Source organism: Otolemur garnettii, unplaced genomic scaffold, assembly GCF_000181295.1.
Source record: "Otolemur garnettii isolate 467f Iridium unplaced genomic scaffold, OtoGar3 scaffold00052, whole genome shotgun sequence".
In the NCBI taxonomy this organism is placed as follows: domain Eukaryota; kingdom Metazoa; phylum Chordata; class Mammalia; order Primates; family Galagidae; genus Otolemur; species Otolemur garnettii.
Genome location: NW_003852447.1, coordinates 4,033,705 through 4,050,915, shown reverse-complemented (window position 1 = coordinate 4,050,915; position 17,211 = coordinate 4,033,705). Strand labels below are relative to the sequence as shown.

Here is a 17,211-nt window from a genome sequence, read left to right as displayed (position 1 = left end):
TTGAAAAAATGTTATCATTTTATTTGTACACTTAAAGTGGTACATAGAAACTTATAATACAGTTCTGTGAAACTGAAAGAACTGTCAAGGAAAAGGGGGTGTTATTTTTTTGTTTTTGATTGATCATTAAGGAAGTTAGAGAAATAAAACAAAAACATAGTAAAAGGTTTAAAAAATTAAAGAACATTTCTCATGTATAAATTTTATAAATATAAAACAAATTCACAAATTACTTTGAATGCTAAATAAATATCTAATTAATAAACTCAGACTTAATACCTTCAGCCAGCACTGGTACAGCACTTCAAGGATATAAAATTAGATTCATTCATGTGTAGTGTTGTAAGAAAATGCTCATTAAACACTTCTTAAGACATATACACGTTTTTCTAAACGGTGTTATAGAAGAGTCATCTGTGTAGATAAATCTCCCTTAATACCACAACTTCTAAAAAATCAGTAACAAAATAAATCATAGGTGAAAAAATATTTTCCAAGATATGTGGACACATGAATGATCTCAAAAATGTACAAAAACCTCTGTAAACCAGTACTGTATCCAATACATCTATCAAACTTATTAGATACTGAACAAAACTGTAGCAAAGTAAATCTTTCCTACATTCTCCTGAGTGCTTAATATTAAAATTGAGAATATAGTGCAGGCCACACTTCAACGTGGTCAATCAGTTGTTATTGCTTTATACATACGTCTGCTTTAGAGCATGATTTAATGTTCCATTGAACAATTTGTTTTTCTTCAAATATATCCTTTAGAAGGACAAAAATTAGATTCGTGACTTTTTTGCAGCCGGTGGTGTGCTAACTTGGTCCACATTACTGGGTGAGACTTGAAGTCCAAGCTTTTGAGCCTGAATATGAAAAAACGCTTGAAGCCTAATTCCAGCTTTTGCTTCACTTGTGTTACGAGGGTTGTATTCAAAGCAGTTCGAGAACATTAGCTCAATATCATCAATAAACTCAGCTAGAGAGGAAAAGAAGCAAACAAGATTAGAATACAAGTCCATAAATTATAATTTTTGTTTGTATTGTATTTGGAAACTTCATTAAGAAAATGGAAGCCTATGTTTTTCTTTAGAAAAGACGAGTCTGAAACAAGGTAGCAGAGCTGAAGTTTAAATCTGTTTTACTTACAAACACTTTAAAACTGTTTTACTGAAACTAGGCCATTAAGTAATTACATATATCGTATAATTACAAAGAATCTCTTTTAATAATATCAGATTCTTTTTTTATTTCAAAGTATTACGGGGGTACAAATATTTTTGGTTACATGGACCACTTTTATAATGCTGTAAGAATATGCTCATTAAACACTTCTTAAGACATATACACATTAGTCATGGTGCCTGACACCCAGATAGTGTTCGCTGTACATGTTAGGTAGGTTTTTGTCCAACTCTTTTTCCTCCCTCCCAATACAATCAGATTCTATAAAATGTCATTAACTTATTCAATTCTAATCCATCTTTCACTTCCATATACACTAATGAGCATTTTAGGGACCTCCTGGGATGGTATCCTCACAACTACATTGATATCCATTGTTTAAAAAATAACAGCCTTACCTCCCCTTTTTAAACAAAAATGATTATCAAGGAAAAACATAAATTACTTACATGCTAATTTATATTCACACTTATTTACTTTTTCACGAATTATATTTAAGGCAATGGGCTTTTTGATGATGTCATAGTAGTCTGGGACCTGTAAAATAATTTACATATATATATGTTTTCATACAGAAAATTTAATCAGAAGTGGTCAAATAGTTACATTTTGTACTTTAAAAGCAACTCATTATTAACCTCTAAATACTGTTATTTCAAGAAAATCATGCAATATATTGTCAGTCACTATAATATTGTATAAACCTATTTGATACCATTAAAAATATTAATAATTGGTGGCGCCCATAGCTCAGCGGGTAGGGCACCGGCTACATACCCGAGGCTGGTGGGTTCAAACCCGGCCTGAGCCAGCTAAACAGCAATGACAACTGCAACAAAAACAAAAATTAACAATTTATGGGTGATGCCTGTGGCTCAGTGGGTAGGGCACTGGCCCCATATACTGAGGGTGGCGGGTTCAAACCCAGCCCTGGCCAAACTGCAGCAAAAAATAGTCGGGCACTGTGGCAGGTGCCTGTGGTCCCAGCTACTTGGGAGGCTAAGGCAAGGGACTTGCCTAAGCCCAAGAGCTGGAGGTTGCTGTGAACTGTGACACCACAGCACTCTACTGAGGAAGACAAAGTGAGATTGTCTCAAAAAAAAAAAAAATTAACAATTTATTTTAAAAAGAAAACAATTATGCTTACTGTTCTCTCCCTCTGTCTACATAGGTAGTTATACACACATATAAAAATTTATCATTGCGATCAAAAGAAAAAAATTTTAAATAAGCATTATTATATTTATAATAAGAAATAGTGGTGGCTTATGTCTATAATCCCACCACTCTGAGGCCAAGGTGAATGGACTGCTTAAGCTCACCAGTTTGAGATCAGTTTGAGCAAGAGATCCCATCTCTAAAAAAAAGCTGGGTGTTGTGGCAGGTGCCTGTGGTGCCAGCTATTTGGGATGCTGAGGCAAGCGGATTGCTTGGGCCCAAGAGTTTGAGGTTGCTGTGAGTAATGATGCCAAGGTACTCTTATCCAGGGGCAAGAAAGTGAGAGTCTCAAAACAAAACTAAAACAAAAACAAAAAAAGAAGGGACTGAGGAGACTATGCTGCTGCTGCTTTTTTTTTTTTTCTTTGAGATAGAGTCTTACTCTATGGCCTGGGCTGGAGTGCAGTGGCCTGATCATAGCTCACTGTAACCTAAAACCTCTGGTCTCAAGTGAACCTCCTACCTTCAGCCTCCCTAGTAGCTGGGACTACAGGTACCTGCCACTACAACCAGCTAATTTTTCTATTTTTTGAAGGGATGGGGGTCTCATTATATGTCCAGGCTGGTCTTAAACTCCTTCAATTGCTTGAACTTCAAGCAATCCTGCTACCTCAGCCTCCCAAAGTACCAGGATCACAGGTGTAAGCCACCGTGCCCAGCCACAATATTATCCTTTCTAGCTCCGTTATTTTCTTTTTTCTTTTTCTTTTTTTTTTTTTTGAGACAGAGCCTCAAGCTGTCCCCCTGGGCAGAGTGCCGTGGCATTACAGCTCACAGCAACCTCCAACTCCTGGGCTCAAGCGAGTCTCCTGCCTCCGCCTCCCAAGTAGTTGGGACCACAGGCACCCACCACAATGCCCGGCTTTTTTTTGGTTGCAGCCGTCATTGTTGTTTGGCGGGTCCGGGCTGGGTATTCGAACCCGCCACCTTAGGTGTATGTGGCTGGTGCCTTAGCCGGTTGAGCTATAGGCGCCAAGCCGTTATTTTCAATATAGGAACAACCTTCTACTTTTTAAGAAAGAAGACAGTAATAGGTATCTTGACTACCTCAAAGTTGCCATGCACACTAAATCAAAAAATACACAAGAAAACATAAAGTTTGGCAATCTTATTACCTGAATTTTAGAAACCAGTTTCAAAAAAGGCCAGCTGTCATCATGCCGTACCAGTTCCACAACAAGTTGTTCAAAGGCAGACAGTTCATGGACTCCTCCCTGTCGGCCAGAACTCCTTCGACTCAGCATCATAGGAGATGACTCTGAGTAAATAATTAAAACATTTTACATGATAAGAAAGGAAAATGTTTCATCACTACAATCTAACTGCGCATATAAGTACAAACCAAATTCAAAAAGAAAATTCAGACAGATGCTCTAGTCACCGTCACCAAAGGTTAATTTCTTTTCTGATAGGAAAATCAGGAAGAAAGAAATATTCATTATTTCCTTTTTGATCTTAAAAATATCTGACTAAAACATTCATTGAGAAAAGACTGTAAAAGAGTATAATGCAAAAGAAAAACCTAGAACACAAAGTTTGTAGATTTTTACAGGTTTATTAAAAATACTTTTTCAACCATAGTAAAATGAAAGAAAGTATAAGCAATTCCCGAATATTTCCTAAAGTATACCCTTTAAAAAAAATGCCTTCAGATCTAAAAACTAGACCTCTATGTAAATTATCTTTTACAAAAGAAAAGCAATTCTCAATGATAAAGTCAAATATTTTATATATATATTTTTTTCTTTTCTTTTTTTTTGAGACAGGATTTTGCTCTATTGCCTGGGCCTGGGGGCAGTGGTATTATCAAAGCCTATGGTAACCTCAAACTCCTGGGCTCAAGTGATCTTCCTGCTTCAGCTTCCCAAGTAGCTGGGACTGTAGGTGCATACTACCATGCCCAGTTAATTTTTCTATTTTTTTTTAAAGACAGGGTCTTGCTCTTGCTCAGGATGGTCTTGAACTTCTGGCCTTGAATGATCCTTCTGTCTCAGCCTCCCAGAATTCTCAGATTACAGGCACTAGCCACCATGCCCAGCCCTGCAGAGTTTTTTGAATAAAAATTTTTCAGGTGTGTTATTTCTCCAAACATCTTAGAGAATTAGGAAAGAGCAACATAGATAGGGGGATAAAAGAAGCTAAATTAGATCCAGATCCTAAAATAATCTGATACTTTCTCCTCAAATTTGACAACTGGTGACTATAAAGACCATGTGCTACTCTTTCATCAGTGGATTCCTTAATCCTGTCATGTGTCTGAAAAAATACAGGACCTTCTTACAACTATTTGAAAAACAGTAGAAATTTTTAACTTCATTTTTAACTTCATTTTTAAAAAATATCAGTTTTATTACTACAGACATTAAAAAAGGAAACAGCATTGAAGAGATAAAGGATGAAGAGATTATTATATGAAAAAAGATCACTATACACAAAAAATCAGAATTAAAAGATAGCTACCGATCACTCCCTAAAAATATTACTGCCCTCAACTCTGCCTCTCTTCACAAATCTAGTATTTCATATGTGGACCTTATCATATAACTTAATATAGCTTGTTTAAATGATTATAAATATGTGTTTTGAGGGAGGAAGAGAAGTAGAGAGTAAAATGTGTTATGGTATTATACTGAGACCATTCAACAAATGGCCAAATACCTCCATGTAAAACAGAGCCTCATTTGCAAATGTATTACATTATCCGACTGTAACAGCTGAAAGATGAGTGACATAATTTATCTTTATTCCCTAAACAGCTGCCTCTTCAATGAGTATTATGTGTTAGGTCAGTTGTTCCCTAGTAACTCTTAAATTTTTAGTGACTTTTTGATTTTTAATTTAATTTAATTTTTATTAAAAAATTCATTAAAATCTTAGTGAAAGCCTTTAAAAATGATCTAAAGTATTTTAACACTCAATATTTCTAAATTATTCAATTTTCTTAGGTACAGAAGGGTTTAAATTGGACTTCTTACCTGTAGATTGTCTTTTTCTGCATCTTCTTTTGGATTCACTATCTTGAAGAGAAAGTTTTGAAGCAACACTTAAAGATCTTGACTGTTCACTTGACTTTGTAGCAATGACTCTGAAGTTAGGGAAGTTGGGACTATTTTCTGGTGTACTGTTAGCACTTTTTCTGCCTCTACTTTTTCTACGAGGACTAAGTAGTTCCACAAATACATCTGCTTGCAGTGGGCCATGACTGTGGCGAGTTGAACGACTAGCAATTCTTAAAGATTTAGTTTCTGTAGAAGGAGCAGAATTTATTTTTCTTAGGCTTCTACCAGTGGTTTTAGAAGAAATAGTTGTCTTGGGTGTATTGTGCTGACTCCTTGAAGGGTATCTTCCAGAATCTTGTCGTTGGCCATGACTTGAGAAAGAGGAGCTAAGTCTCCCTCTTGTTTTTATTGGCAATCTAACTTGTGGTCTTCCTCGTTTTGGTGGGCTATAAATATTGTTAGAAAACATGATTATTATACAAAACAATGATGAACATGATTAGCTTTATTCTTCTTGTTCTATTCAGTCCATGAGTTCTAAACAAATTTTCTGTATAACTGAGACTTATCCTATACTCAAATCCTCAGGAGAACCGATAAATAGACCTAGTCTATCATATTGAAAAACTGAAAAGAGTGATAAATTAATATTAGAAGGTAATTTTTTTTTTCTCATCTTGCTACAAGAGACTATCACTTTTCAATATTGTTGATACTGAGGTAACCTACAGTTTCTGCCAAGGGCTGTCACTGAAGTGGGCCTTGAACCTGTGGCTCCTGAATACCAAGCCAAGAACCTTTTTGCTGTCTTCTGATTTTAACTGTGAATTACAAAACGAGATTTAATCTTTTAATTGTCTTTTTTTTTTGGAGACAAGAGTCTCACTATGTTGCCCTGGGTAGAGTGCAGTTGCGTCACAGCTCACAGCAACTGCTAACTCTTGGGCTTAAGTGATTCTCTGGCCTTAGCCTCCTGTGTAGCTGGAACTACAGGCACCCACTACAGTGCCTGGCTATTTTGTTCTTGTTGTTGTTGTAGTTGTTTGCTTAGCTGGCCTGGGCCGAGCTTGAACCCACCAGCCTTGATGCATGTGGCTGGCACCGTAACCACTATACTATGGGTGCCAAGCCCTTTTAATTGTCTTTAATTAGAAGTACAAAACAATGCCACTAAGCCTCTTTGAATCCATCTCCCCACTTACCTGGACTTCTAGTTTAGGTCCCTGGAGTATTGGCAAGAATTTTCCAAATTTGTTACCATCTTTGTACTTAACACAATATTGCCCTCATAAGCTATAGAGAAGATAGCTTCGGTAGCTACTATTCTTAAAAAATAATACTGTGTTTAAAACCAGTGGGGTGGGGGCGGTGACTGTGGCTCAGTGAGTAGGGCACTGGCCCCACATACTGAGGGTGGCAGGTTCAAACCCGGCCCTGGTCAAACTGCAACAACAACAACAACAAAAAAATAGCTGGGTGTGGTGGTGGGCGCCTGTAGTCCCAGCTACTCAGGAGGCTGAAGCAAGAGAATCACCTAAGCCCAGGAGTTGGAGGTTGCTGTGAGGTGTGATGTCATAGCACTTTGCCAAGGGCGATAAAGTAAGACTCTGTCTCTACAAAAGAAGAAAAAAAAAAAACAGTGGGGGCACTGTGATCTTTACTTCACCTCTTCCAACTGGTCCTTTTATACTTTGACAATTCTGGGTTGCTCTTGTTTTACATTTATTTTCCTGATTCCACACAAATGAGGTTCCAATATTTAAAAGTGGGACAGAGAATGGTGAGAACAAGGAACCCAATATGACCTCCCCTGGTGTGACGGACTGTGGCAAGGCCTGCTGATATAAAACTTCCACTAGATGTAAATGTCTATCTAGTTCACATATATGTAACTACTACCTATTAGATATAGGTCTACATTGTTTTATTGCTCTTTCCTATATTGTGTGCCTCAGATCATGTATGTGTGTGTGTGTGTGTGTTTTAAACAAACTGATGGCAACCCAGTGTAGACTATTTTTCCAAAAGCATCATGAGTTTACTTTTTGTTTCTATGTCAAGTCAATTTTTAACAATAATAAATTTTTAAATTAAGGTATGTTATTTATTTATATTTTTGTTAAGATCGAGTCTCACTCCATCACCCTGGATAGAGTACTGTGGTGTCATACAGCTCACAGCAACCTCAAACTCTTGGGCTTAAGTGATCCTCTTGTCTCAGCCTCCAGGGTAGCTGGGATTATAGGCACCCATCACAGTGCCTGTGTAGTTTTTCTACTTTTAGTAGAGACAGAGTCTTGCTCTTGCTCTTGCTTAGGCTGGTCTCGATCTCCTAAGCTCAAGTAACCCACATACCTCAGCCTCCCAGAGTGCTATCCTTTATTTTTCTTTTTACATATAATCCTATTGCATGCCTAATAGACTATGATATAGTGTAAATGTAACCTTTATATGCACTGAGAAACCAAAAAAGTTAGTGTGATTTGCTTTATTGCAGTGGTCTGGAACCAGACCAACAGTATCCTGAGGTAGATGTGTGTACACGCACATCTGTCTACATTCAGGACATATATGCACCTTCATTTCAGCCCTGAAATAAAGGGTCCAAGAAGGGAGATCTCACCAGTGCTGCCACAGCAGGTAGAATATCTAGGCTCCACACTCATTGTTAGGTTTGAGTAACAAAGTTTGCTAATTATATGAAGAATTCTTGGTTATACAATGGTTGTTTCTAGGTGCTAATGTGGCAGGCATATTAAAAAAATACAGTGTACTCCTTGTCATAGATCATTCTCTATAGACTGCCCAAATCCCACTCCTTGGAAATATTTTTGAATGTTTATAATATATAAAAAGCAACAGTAGCTTCAGGCCACTATATATTAGTTTTAAAATGTTATAGACCTCAACTATTCCATTTGTAATTGAACAGTCAATACATTGTCTAATTAAGATATACTGACTCTTATTTCGTTGCATGTTATTACTTACCTGACTTCCTCCTCTTCTTGAGAGTCACCTTCATCTTGTTCTACCTCATACTCTTCCTCCTCACTTTGACCTTCATCATCATCATCAACTTCACCATCCTCACCTTCCATACTCTCTTCCATTTCTTCATCACTTTCCATGGAAGGTCTCTGTCTAGAGGACAGTCTTCTAGAACGTTGCTTTGGTCGACACTCTGGACAAAACCAATCTCCTTCAGGTACAGTCTTAATAAAACACATAAATAATCTCAATTATTTATCTTTCAAAATCTGATTATCTTAATTCTGAAAAGCAGAAGAAGAAAAAAATACCTTGAGCTTTGGTCGAACACAGTAGGTATGATGACCCCGATCACAGCCATCACAAAGAACCATGTTTTCAGCATCACCTTTCTTTCGGCATATCTTGCAACGGGCATTCAGTATAGATTTAGACCATATCACACTACGGTCCAAGGTGGATAGGTGAAGAAAAACTTGGGATAGACTAGCAGAGGAAAGGAGAGATTCTCTCCAACGGTCCAGGACTGTTTTATAAGAACGCCCAGTGTCACTGGCATCTTAAATTAAAAAAAAAGTAAAGTTTTTAGGCAAAATTAGACATATCCTAGAACTATATTCTTGGCAGTTGAAACAGGGTTAGATGTTACATTTTTTTCTCTTCTGATATTTAACCAACAGATCATTTAACATTAAAAACAAACAAAAAAATCCCAGCTGGGCGTAATGGCTCATGCCTGTAATCCTAGCACTCTGAGAGGTCAAAGCAGGTGGGTTGCTTGAGCTCAGGAGTTTAAGACCAGCCTGAGCAAGAGCAAGACCCTATTTCTACTAAAAACAGAAAAACAGGCTAGAAGATCACTTGAGCCCAAGAGTTTGAAGTTGCTATGAGCTATGATGCCACAGCACTCTAGTCAGGGCAATTCTGAATGAGACTCTGTCTCAAAAAAAAAAAAGTTCATATAAAATATTTGCAGAGCCACATATTTCTTATCATGAGGAATTACTTAAATCCATAAATCAAATGCTAACAAATTTCAGTAGTTAAAAAAGAAAAATAACTTAGGCGATATATTTTCAAGCAAGTCTTTGTATCAAATCTTCATCTAATTTAGAAAACTGGCTAAATATGATTATAAATTACTATTCATTTGAATCAGGATATTACTTCCCCATTATCATGTAAAAGATGGACTGCTCTCTAACTTCAATATAAAACATATATGAAGTTTCTTTTGGAGTTGATGATAATGTTCTGAAGTTAGTGATGATGGCTGTACCAACTGTGAATATACTAAAAAACACCATTTTTGACACTTTAAATTTATCTCAATAAGGCTATTATTAAATTTATCAATTGTGTACAAATACCAAGCATACTGCCTTCTAGCTGTAAGAAAAGATTATTCTAAAATTGTGGTAAATAAAAACAGTATCAGTAATTCCCCCAAAAGAATTTTCAGCACCAATATATACAGGAACATTTGAAATCATTAATATCACCATTCCTTTATCTTTTGGACTAAAAGAAATTAAGAATTATTTGACTACATGCTATCGATCTATAGTGAGTTCATCATTTTACATGGTGTGTAACTTCCATTTCAATATTTAAGATCATTACCATCTTAATTTTCTTACAACATTATAATTAATTCCTCAAGGTATATATACGACTCCATACATAATCTGGTTATAATAGGAAATGCTATGTTCCTACTGTTAATCCTCAAATAAAACCTCATGGGCAGTAGCATCATGGTAAAGGAATACTGGCTTTGGAGTGAGTTGGCTCTGAGGTGAGTACTGGCTCCCCTACATGAGTTTAGACAAGTTACTCAACCCCTCTGTGTCTCAGGTCCCTCAGCTGTAATAAGTAGATAGTATCTGCCTCTGAAAGCTGCTGGGACCATCAAATGAGATCATACACATGATGAAGCATATCACTATTCTTTTTTCTTTTTTTTTTTTGAGACAGAGTCTCACTTTCTTGCCCCCAGTAAAGAGCTGTGGCATCATAGCTCACAGAAACCTCAAGCTCAAATGGCTGCTTCAGTCTCCCAAGCAGCCGGGACTACAGGCACCCACTACAATGCTCACCTATTTTTTTAGAGACAGGGGTCTCACTCTTGCTCAGGCTGGTCTCAAACTTATGAGCTTAAGAGACCCACCCACCTCAGCCTCCTGGAGCACTAGGATTACAGGTGTGAGCCACCATGCCCAGCCCACTATCATTGCTCTTGCATTATATAGCTCCCTCCCCCATTTGCAGCATTTCAGAGATAAGAAACAAGTCTATTCTATGGTCCCTATCTTCAAGGAATGCTACATACATCTGGGAAAGTGAAGATATACACAATGAGTTAAAACCATGAAACAAGAGACCTGCCAAACCCCAGTGGACCTTAAGCTCCTGTTTCACTGCTGAGCATGGTGAGGAATAGGACAAGAAACCCCTTGGCCCACCCAAGGTGGAGAGCTCCTCTCTAGAAAGCTAAGACTTCAAGTCTTTTAAGTGTCAGAGTGGAAAAGAGTGCTACACAAAAAGAAAGGACCTTCATGTTGGTTAGAAAGGTGAAATAAATTTATCCTGAGAATCTGTAATCACAAGCAAAGCCTTGAACAAGTTTAAAACATCAAAAAACGCAGGCTATGATTTTGAAGTGATCTAGCATCAGTAGTGACCTCATGTAAATGGCAGAAATGAGTACAAATCTTTGCAAATTTTCTCTGAAGACATTTCTATTGAGCAAATCTGAGGAATCCAAGTTAAGCAAAAAACTATAGACACATGGGGAACAAAACACTGTAATAGCCATCAGAATCAAACTCATAAAGACTTCAGATATTGGAAGTAGACTCAGAATACAAAATAATTGTGCTTAATGTGTTTTAATAAGAGTTGAAAAATATGAATAAATAACCAGGTAGTGTGAAAAAGAAGCAGAACTTATAACAATAATTGAGATTAATAACTCAATGAGGGAGAGGAAAACTCAATGGATGGATCAACTGGCTCTTTAAAGTTGAAGAGAAGGGCCTTCTGCCGGGCGCCGTGGCTCACGCCTGTAATCTCAGCACTGTGGGAGGCTGAGGAGGGAGAATCGCTGGAGCTCAGGAGTTCGAGACTCACCTGAGCGAAAGTGAGACCCCGACTCATGAAAAAAATGGAAAAACCTAGCCGGGCGCCACGGCGAGCGCCTGTAATCCCAGAGGGTTCCAGAGGCTGAGGCAGCGGGATGCCCACAAGCCAGGAGTTGGAGGTTGCAGTGAAGTACCAAGCCACTGCACTCTGCTCAGGGGCACAGGGTGGGACTCTGTCGCAACAAAAAAAAAAAAAAAAGAGAAGGGCCTTCTCTGCAACACATTCTGAAAAAATCCCCAAATCTTCCCCAGGCTCCTGCTTTAAGTGCAGCAAACCAGGTTTCTGGGCAAAGCAATACCCCAAATCCAAACTGCCCCCTCAAACTGAGTCCAGCCTGCAGAGGTCTGGCTGCCTGGGTCTTTCTGAAGATCCAGTGCAGATACTCTCAGAATGTGGCTGAAATTCCCTCTTGAGCCTAGCCGCAAAAGACCAATGACTCCCCCAAAATCAGAATGCCTCCTGGATGTCGTCCTGGAAAACTGAACTCTAGGTATTTTTGCTTATAGAAGGTAAACCAATCTTTTCTCTTTTCTAACAAAGACAGGAGCAACTTCATCCATGCTGCTACCTTGTGAAAACCCTCTAAAAACAGGCAGAGATCTTGGTAATGGGTATTAGATGTCCTCTCAGGATTGCTAGCAGTGCTGGCAACTTCAACTGGTTCCCACCTCTCACCGTCCATCTTCTTCTTTAGTTATTATCTGATAAGGTCATTAATTATGATTTTTTTTCTCATTCTCAGTTTTGGACCAGTAACCCCCTGCCTCATGTCATTATCTACACAGTCACCTGAAAACAACTCCTCATAACTCCTTGCCTTACTGGATACCAACCAACTCAGGCTGAAAAAGTCAGAGTTCCCACACTACCCCCTTACTCCATTCTCCTCCCCCTCCCATTCTCTTTACAGGCAACCCACAACCCCCCACCCCACAGGATGTAGTCAAAGAGATACCACGCCTATCATTCCATCTCCTTATAATAAATTAAAAAGGCTAGAATGATAGAATCAGGTGTATCCGCCCAAGTAGACCTGCCCCGCCCAGGGCTAGGCTCCCGTAGCACAGTGGTTATGGCGCCAGCCACATACACCAAGGTTGGCCAAACCCGTTCAGGACCAGCTAAAACAACAATGACAACTGCAACAAAAATATAGACTGGTGTTGTGGCAGGCGCCTGTAGTCCCAGCTACTTGGGAGCCTGAGGCAAGAGAATTGCTTAAGCCCAAGAGTTTGAGGTTGCTGTGAGCTGTGATGCTATGGCATGCTACTAAGGGCAACAGAGTGAGACTCTGTCTCAAAAACAAACATACAAAAAAACTAATCCGCCCAGGAAGAATGGAGTGTATGCCCCTCCCAGGAAGTGATGGATGGACCAATCCTTGTCTCCCTAGCCCATTAAATCCCTCCCCCCATTACCCACATGTGGATTTCTTTCTGGTTGAGGACCTCACCCCACTTGCACAGGTGGAATAAAGCCATTTTAATTGCACACACAAAATAAAAAATAAATAAACTAGTTGTTTTAAAATTTTTAATATAGGTTGTCTCTAAATTTTAATTGGAGGGTATAGTCCATTAAAATGCTTTTGATTTATCTCTACCCCCTTATTGTAAGCTTTTTACTTCTCTTGGTTTTTCAAAGTTAAGGATTCATAAAAAGTTCTGGCCTGAGTAGGACCTTTCAGGAAGGAGACAGAAATAAATAGTTCAAAGATTATGAAGAAATCTTCCTGGATAAATCAGAGACCATTCTCATTATTAATGATATTGAAATAAGATTGCAGAGGTCAATAGGAAGAGTGGGGAAAAAAAGACAAATTATGAAAAACTTTTGGTGAAACACTATGGGATTTGATCGAAGAGGTGCTCTAAGAAAATTAAAACTGGTAGTAGCCAAAGGTCCAATTCCTATTCTAGTCCATAATGGATATGCACATTATTCTATTTGTACCTACAGCTTATATAAGGATAAAGAACACAATATACAATTGATTCCATTTTTCTGTTGTTTCCTTATCTTAAACTGCCTTTTTTTCTGGATTATTCATCTGTCAAGGGCAGAAAATGTCGTTTCTTTTTTATCTTGCGTTTTGCTAAGCACAGATAAATTCCTCAAGAAATTACTAATTAAAAGAATTCCACTAATATAAAATATTGGAAGTGTCACATAATCAAACACTGCACTGGGAAATTTCGTGCTGAACAACAGCCACTTACAGTGATCCATGTGATCATAACATATACACTTCCCTAAGGGAGAAAATAGTAGGAAGATGGTATTTTGAAAGCTTGCTCCCAAGCCCATTCTCTTCCAAAAAAAATCAAATCCAAGGGTCTCCTCCAAAAGCTATATATGCAAATTACTCAGTCATATAGAAAATAACATCATAATTCTTTAAAAAGGCAAAACACAAATTTCTTTAAAAAGTTAAAATTTACCATCTCTCACACTAGATTCATCTTCCTCTCTCTTTCCCTTGTCCTTTTTTTCTCTATCTCCCTTTTAATCTTTATTAATTTCTATGTTACCTAATTTCAAATTCATAAAGTTAGTTGAAGATTTTTTTCATAGCTTAAGGGTTTAACCATAAGTATAGTTTTATAGAGTAAAACCTCCTTTTGTCTTCCATATGAAAGATATTCTTGATGATTTTTCTTCAAATATTTGGACTATCTCCTGCTGTCCCATAATTCAAAACAGAGCTTTCAAAGATTTAAGGAGTTATAGATATCAGTTATTTCTAGTAACTTTTTAAGGAATAGCAATGGTAGATGGTAATACCCATGTTATAAATGATCAGTATTTCACTTTGTCTTTTATTATTTCACTTCTTTCTTTTTGGGGAGGGGGGAGACAAAGCCTCAAGCTGTCCCCCTAGGTAGAGTGCCTTGGCATCTCAGCTCACAGCAACCTCCAACTCCTGGGCTCAAGCGAGTCTCCTGCCTCAGCCTCCCAAGTAGCTGGGACCACAGGCACCCGCCACAATGCTCGGCTATTTTTTGGTTGCAGCCATCATTGTTGTTTGGCGGGCCAGGGCTGGATTTGAACCTGCCACCTTAGGTGTATGTGGCTGGTGCCTTAGCCACTTGAGCCACAGGTGCCAAGCCACTTATTTCTTAATATCTCAATAAAATTATTGCTTTTATATCTTTTGGGATAAAATGAATGTTCTAAAACTGCTATATACAAACCAGCATAACAAGCACTGTGGCTCTCATATAACCTACTAGATATTAAGTTGAATAATCCCCAGTGTTAACATTTTTCTTTGTCTAAAGATTTAATGAAATGTAAAGATAAAAATACAGATATACTAAACAACTAATTTGATCTTTTTCCATCTTGAACTTATAAACAACTTTTACAAATATTTCAGAAGTGGAAGAATCATCAGAATTGTGTTTTATCCTTTACACTTGGAATTTCAGGGTTAATCAGTATCTTACTTTAGTAAGCTGCATGATTTATAAATAACTTCTAATTAATTTACAAATAACTTTTAATTGTAAATTCACACATGATTTTAAGAAATAATATAGAGATCCTTTGTATCCATAATGGGATTTGGATAAAGAAAAATACTAAGAAATACTGAGGACTGAGAAATAAGAGTGATAAAGGAAATACAAACTCTAATATCTTTATTAGCTGTGTTTATACATTCTTTTTTTGCTGTTGTTGTTGAGACAGAGTCCAAAGATGCCCACTTTGTCACCGTCAGGGTATTGTAACTCACAGCAACTTCAAAGTCTTGGGTTCAAGCAATCCTCTTGCCTCAGCCTCCCAAGTAGCTGGGACTACAGGCGCACCACAACACCTGGCCATTTTTAGAGATGGGCTCTCCACCTTGCTCATTGTTCTTATTAGTCAACAGAGTAATACCAAGTAATTATAGAACTTCTGTAAGTTGATCACATGAGGGACAGTAGAATCTTCATAGTTAACAACCTGCTTACATTGCCCACCTTTGTAAATTAACCTAATTTTGGCAGACCAGACATGTACCACATGTACTCAATGGAAGTTCCTTATATTGACCAATTTGTTACAGTCCCTCGTGTGATCAACTTACAGAAGTTCTATAATTACTTGAATAAATATCTGGAATGAATTAGAAAAACAGTATTCAGGTATTATTTTAAAAACTAATCTCACCAGGAAGAACTCATTTTAAAATGAAAACACAATCTCAAGGTTTTAAATTAGCTCATCAATTTCATTATGGCAGCCAATAAAGTTCTATATAAGGGCAATTTCCAAATTACTTAAAATATCACTAATATTTTGAAATAAAAACAGACACTTACCAAGCGGAGCTTTAAGAAAACGCCGCTCAATGCCCTGCTCTATCTGGAAGAGTGCCATTGCTAGATGACGAACCACGTTGCTCACTGGTTGTGGTGTACTTGTACTAGTTGAGACAGTACTTGGCGTTTCTGTTTTTATCCCTGAAAGCCTACAAGTAAAACAATGAAGAGGTTACAGTACTTAAAAAACACTATTATGTAAAACTCGAGCTCACTCATTCATCCAATGCTTATTTATACCTTCTAGAAGTAGTTTCCTTAATCTCAGGGAGCTGCTGTAAACTAGTTAGGGAAGAGAGATTCATTCAGAACAGTGGTTCCCAACCTTCCTAATGCCGCAAACCTTTAATACAATCCAAAGGGGTCACGACCCACAGGTTAAGAAGGACCAAAGGCAAGTATGTGAAGGAGAGAAGATAGTGGAGGAAGGCTTACGGGCAAAGTTTTAGAGAGGAGATATTGTAAAGGGCCTTTAATGCCTAAGCATTTCAGATGGTTTCTCTCTATTTCTCTTCCTATAAGTTTTCTTTTTATCTCACTTCAACCACTAGGTAGGACTCCTATCTCTTTCTCCTAGCTAGTTTATTAGCCTTCAGTCTTGCTTTCTCTGCAATAAAACCTCCAAACTCCAGCTAAATGATCTCTTAAGAGGGCAAACTTGAATCCGGGCACAGTGGCTCACTCCTATAATCCTAGCATTCTAGGAGGCCAAAGTGGGTGGATAGCTTGAGCTCAGGAGTTTGAGACTAGCCTGGGCAAAAGCGAGACTCTGTCTCTACTAAAAATAGAAAAAACTGAGGCAAGAGGATCACTTGAGCACAAGAGTTGGAGGTTGTTGTAAGCTATGATGCCACGGCACTCTACCCAGGGTGACAGTTTGAGACTATCTAAAATAAATAAATAAATATATAAAAGTGCAAACCCATTCACTCAAAGCCTTTGTGCACTCAAAGTCCTTCATCCAAGTGTCATCTTCCCCACCTTCAGGGCTCAGCTTCATAGTCACTTCCTTTAGCACTTTCCACCAGGACAAAAAGCCCTCCTATGTATTTCACTGACACTGGGCATTTAACTTCTATCAGAGCCCTTACCCTATTGTACAGCTGCTGCTCTCATGTCTTTCTACCATTCCCTTCTCGATGACAAACTGCTTAAGGGCAGAGAATATCCAAAATATCCCTGAAAACATATAAGTATCTATCTATACAGATAAATATAGACTCTGATTCAAGTAATAATAATATTTAAGTTCAAATAATATTTAAGCCCACCAAAATTTACTATGGTTTTCTACTGAAAAGAAGAATGGATAGTACAAAGCTATTTTCTGAACATTAATAAAATCTTTTTTTTTTTTT

At 37.8% G+C, this 17,211-nt stretch overlaps 1 protein-coding gene across 2 annotated transcripts in view; it reads right to left on the bottom strand.

Moving 5' to 3' along the window:
- The window catches only part of BAZ1A (bromodomain adjacent to zinc finger domain 1A), a 99,498-nt gene continuing 82,287 nt past the window's right edge, over window positions 1-17,211 (bottom strand). For both annotated transcript variants that reach the window (XM_003791975.3, XM_003791976.2), the window contains 7 exons: window positions 15,854-16,002; window positions 8,711-8,958; window positions 8,400-8,623; window positions 5,385-5,854; window positions 3,525-3,667; window positions 1,641-1,728; window positions 1-985 (listed from right to left, as the gene is read on the bottom strand). In XM_003791975.3, the coding sequence (XP_003792023.1) occupies window positions 789-985; window positions 1,641-1,728; window positions 3,525-3,667; window positions 5,385-5,854; window positions 8,400-8,623; window positions 8,711-8,958; window positions 15,854-16,002 (1,519 nt within the window). In that variant the 3' untranslated portion in view covers window positions 1-788. The remainder of the gene's footprint in view (window positions 986-1,640; window positions 1,729-3,524; window positions 3,668-5,384; window positions 5,855-8,399; window positions 8,624-8,710; window positions 8,959-15,853; window positions 16,003-17,211) is intronic.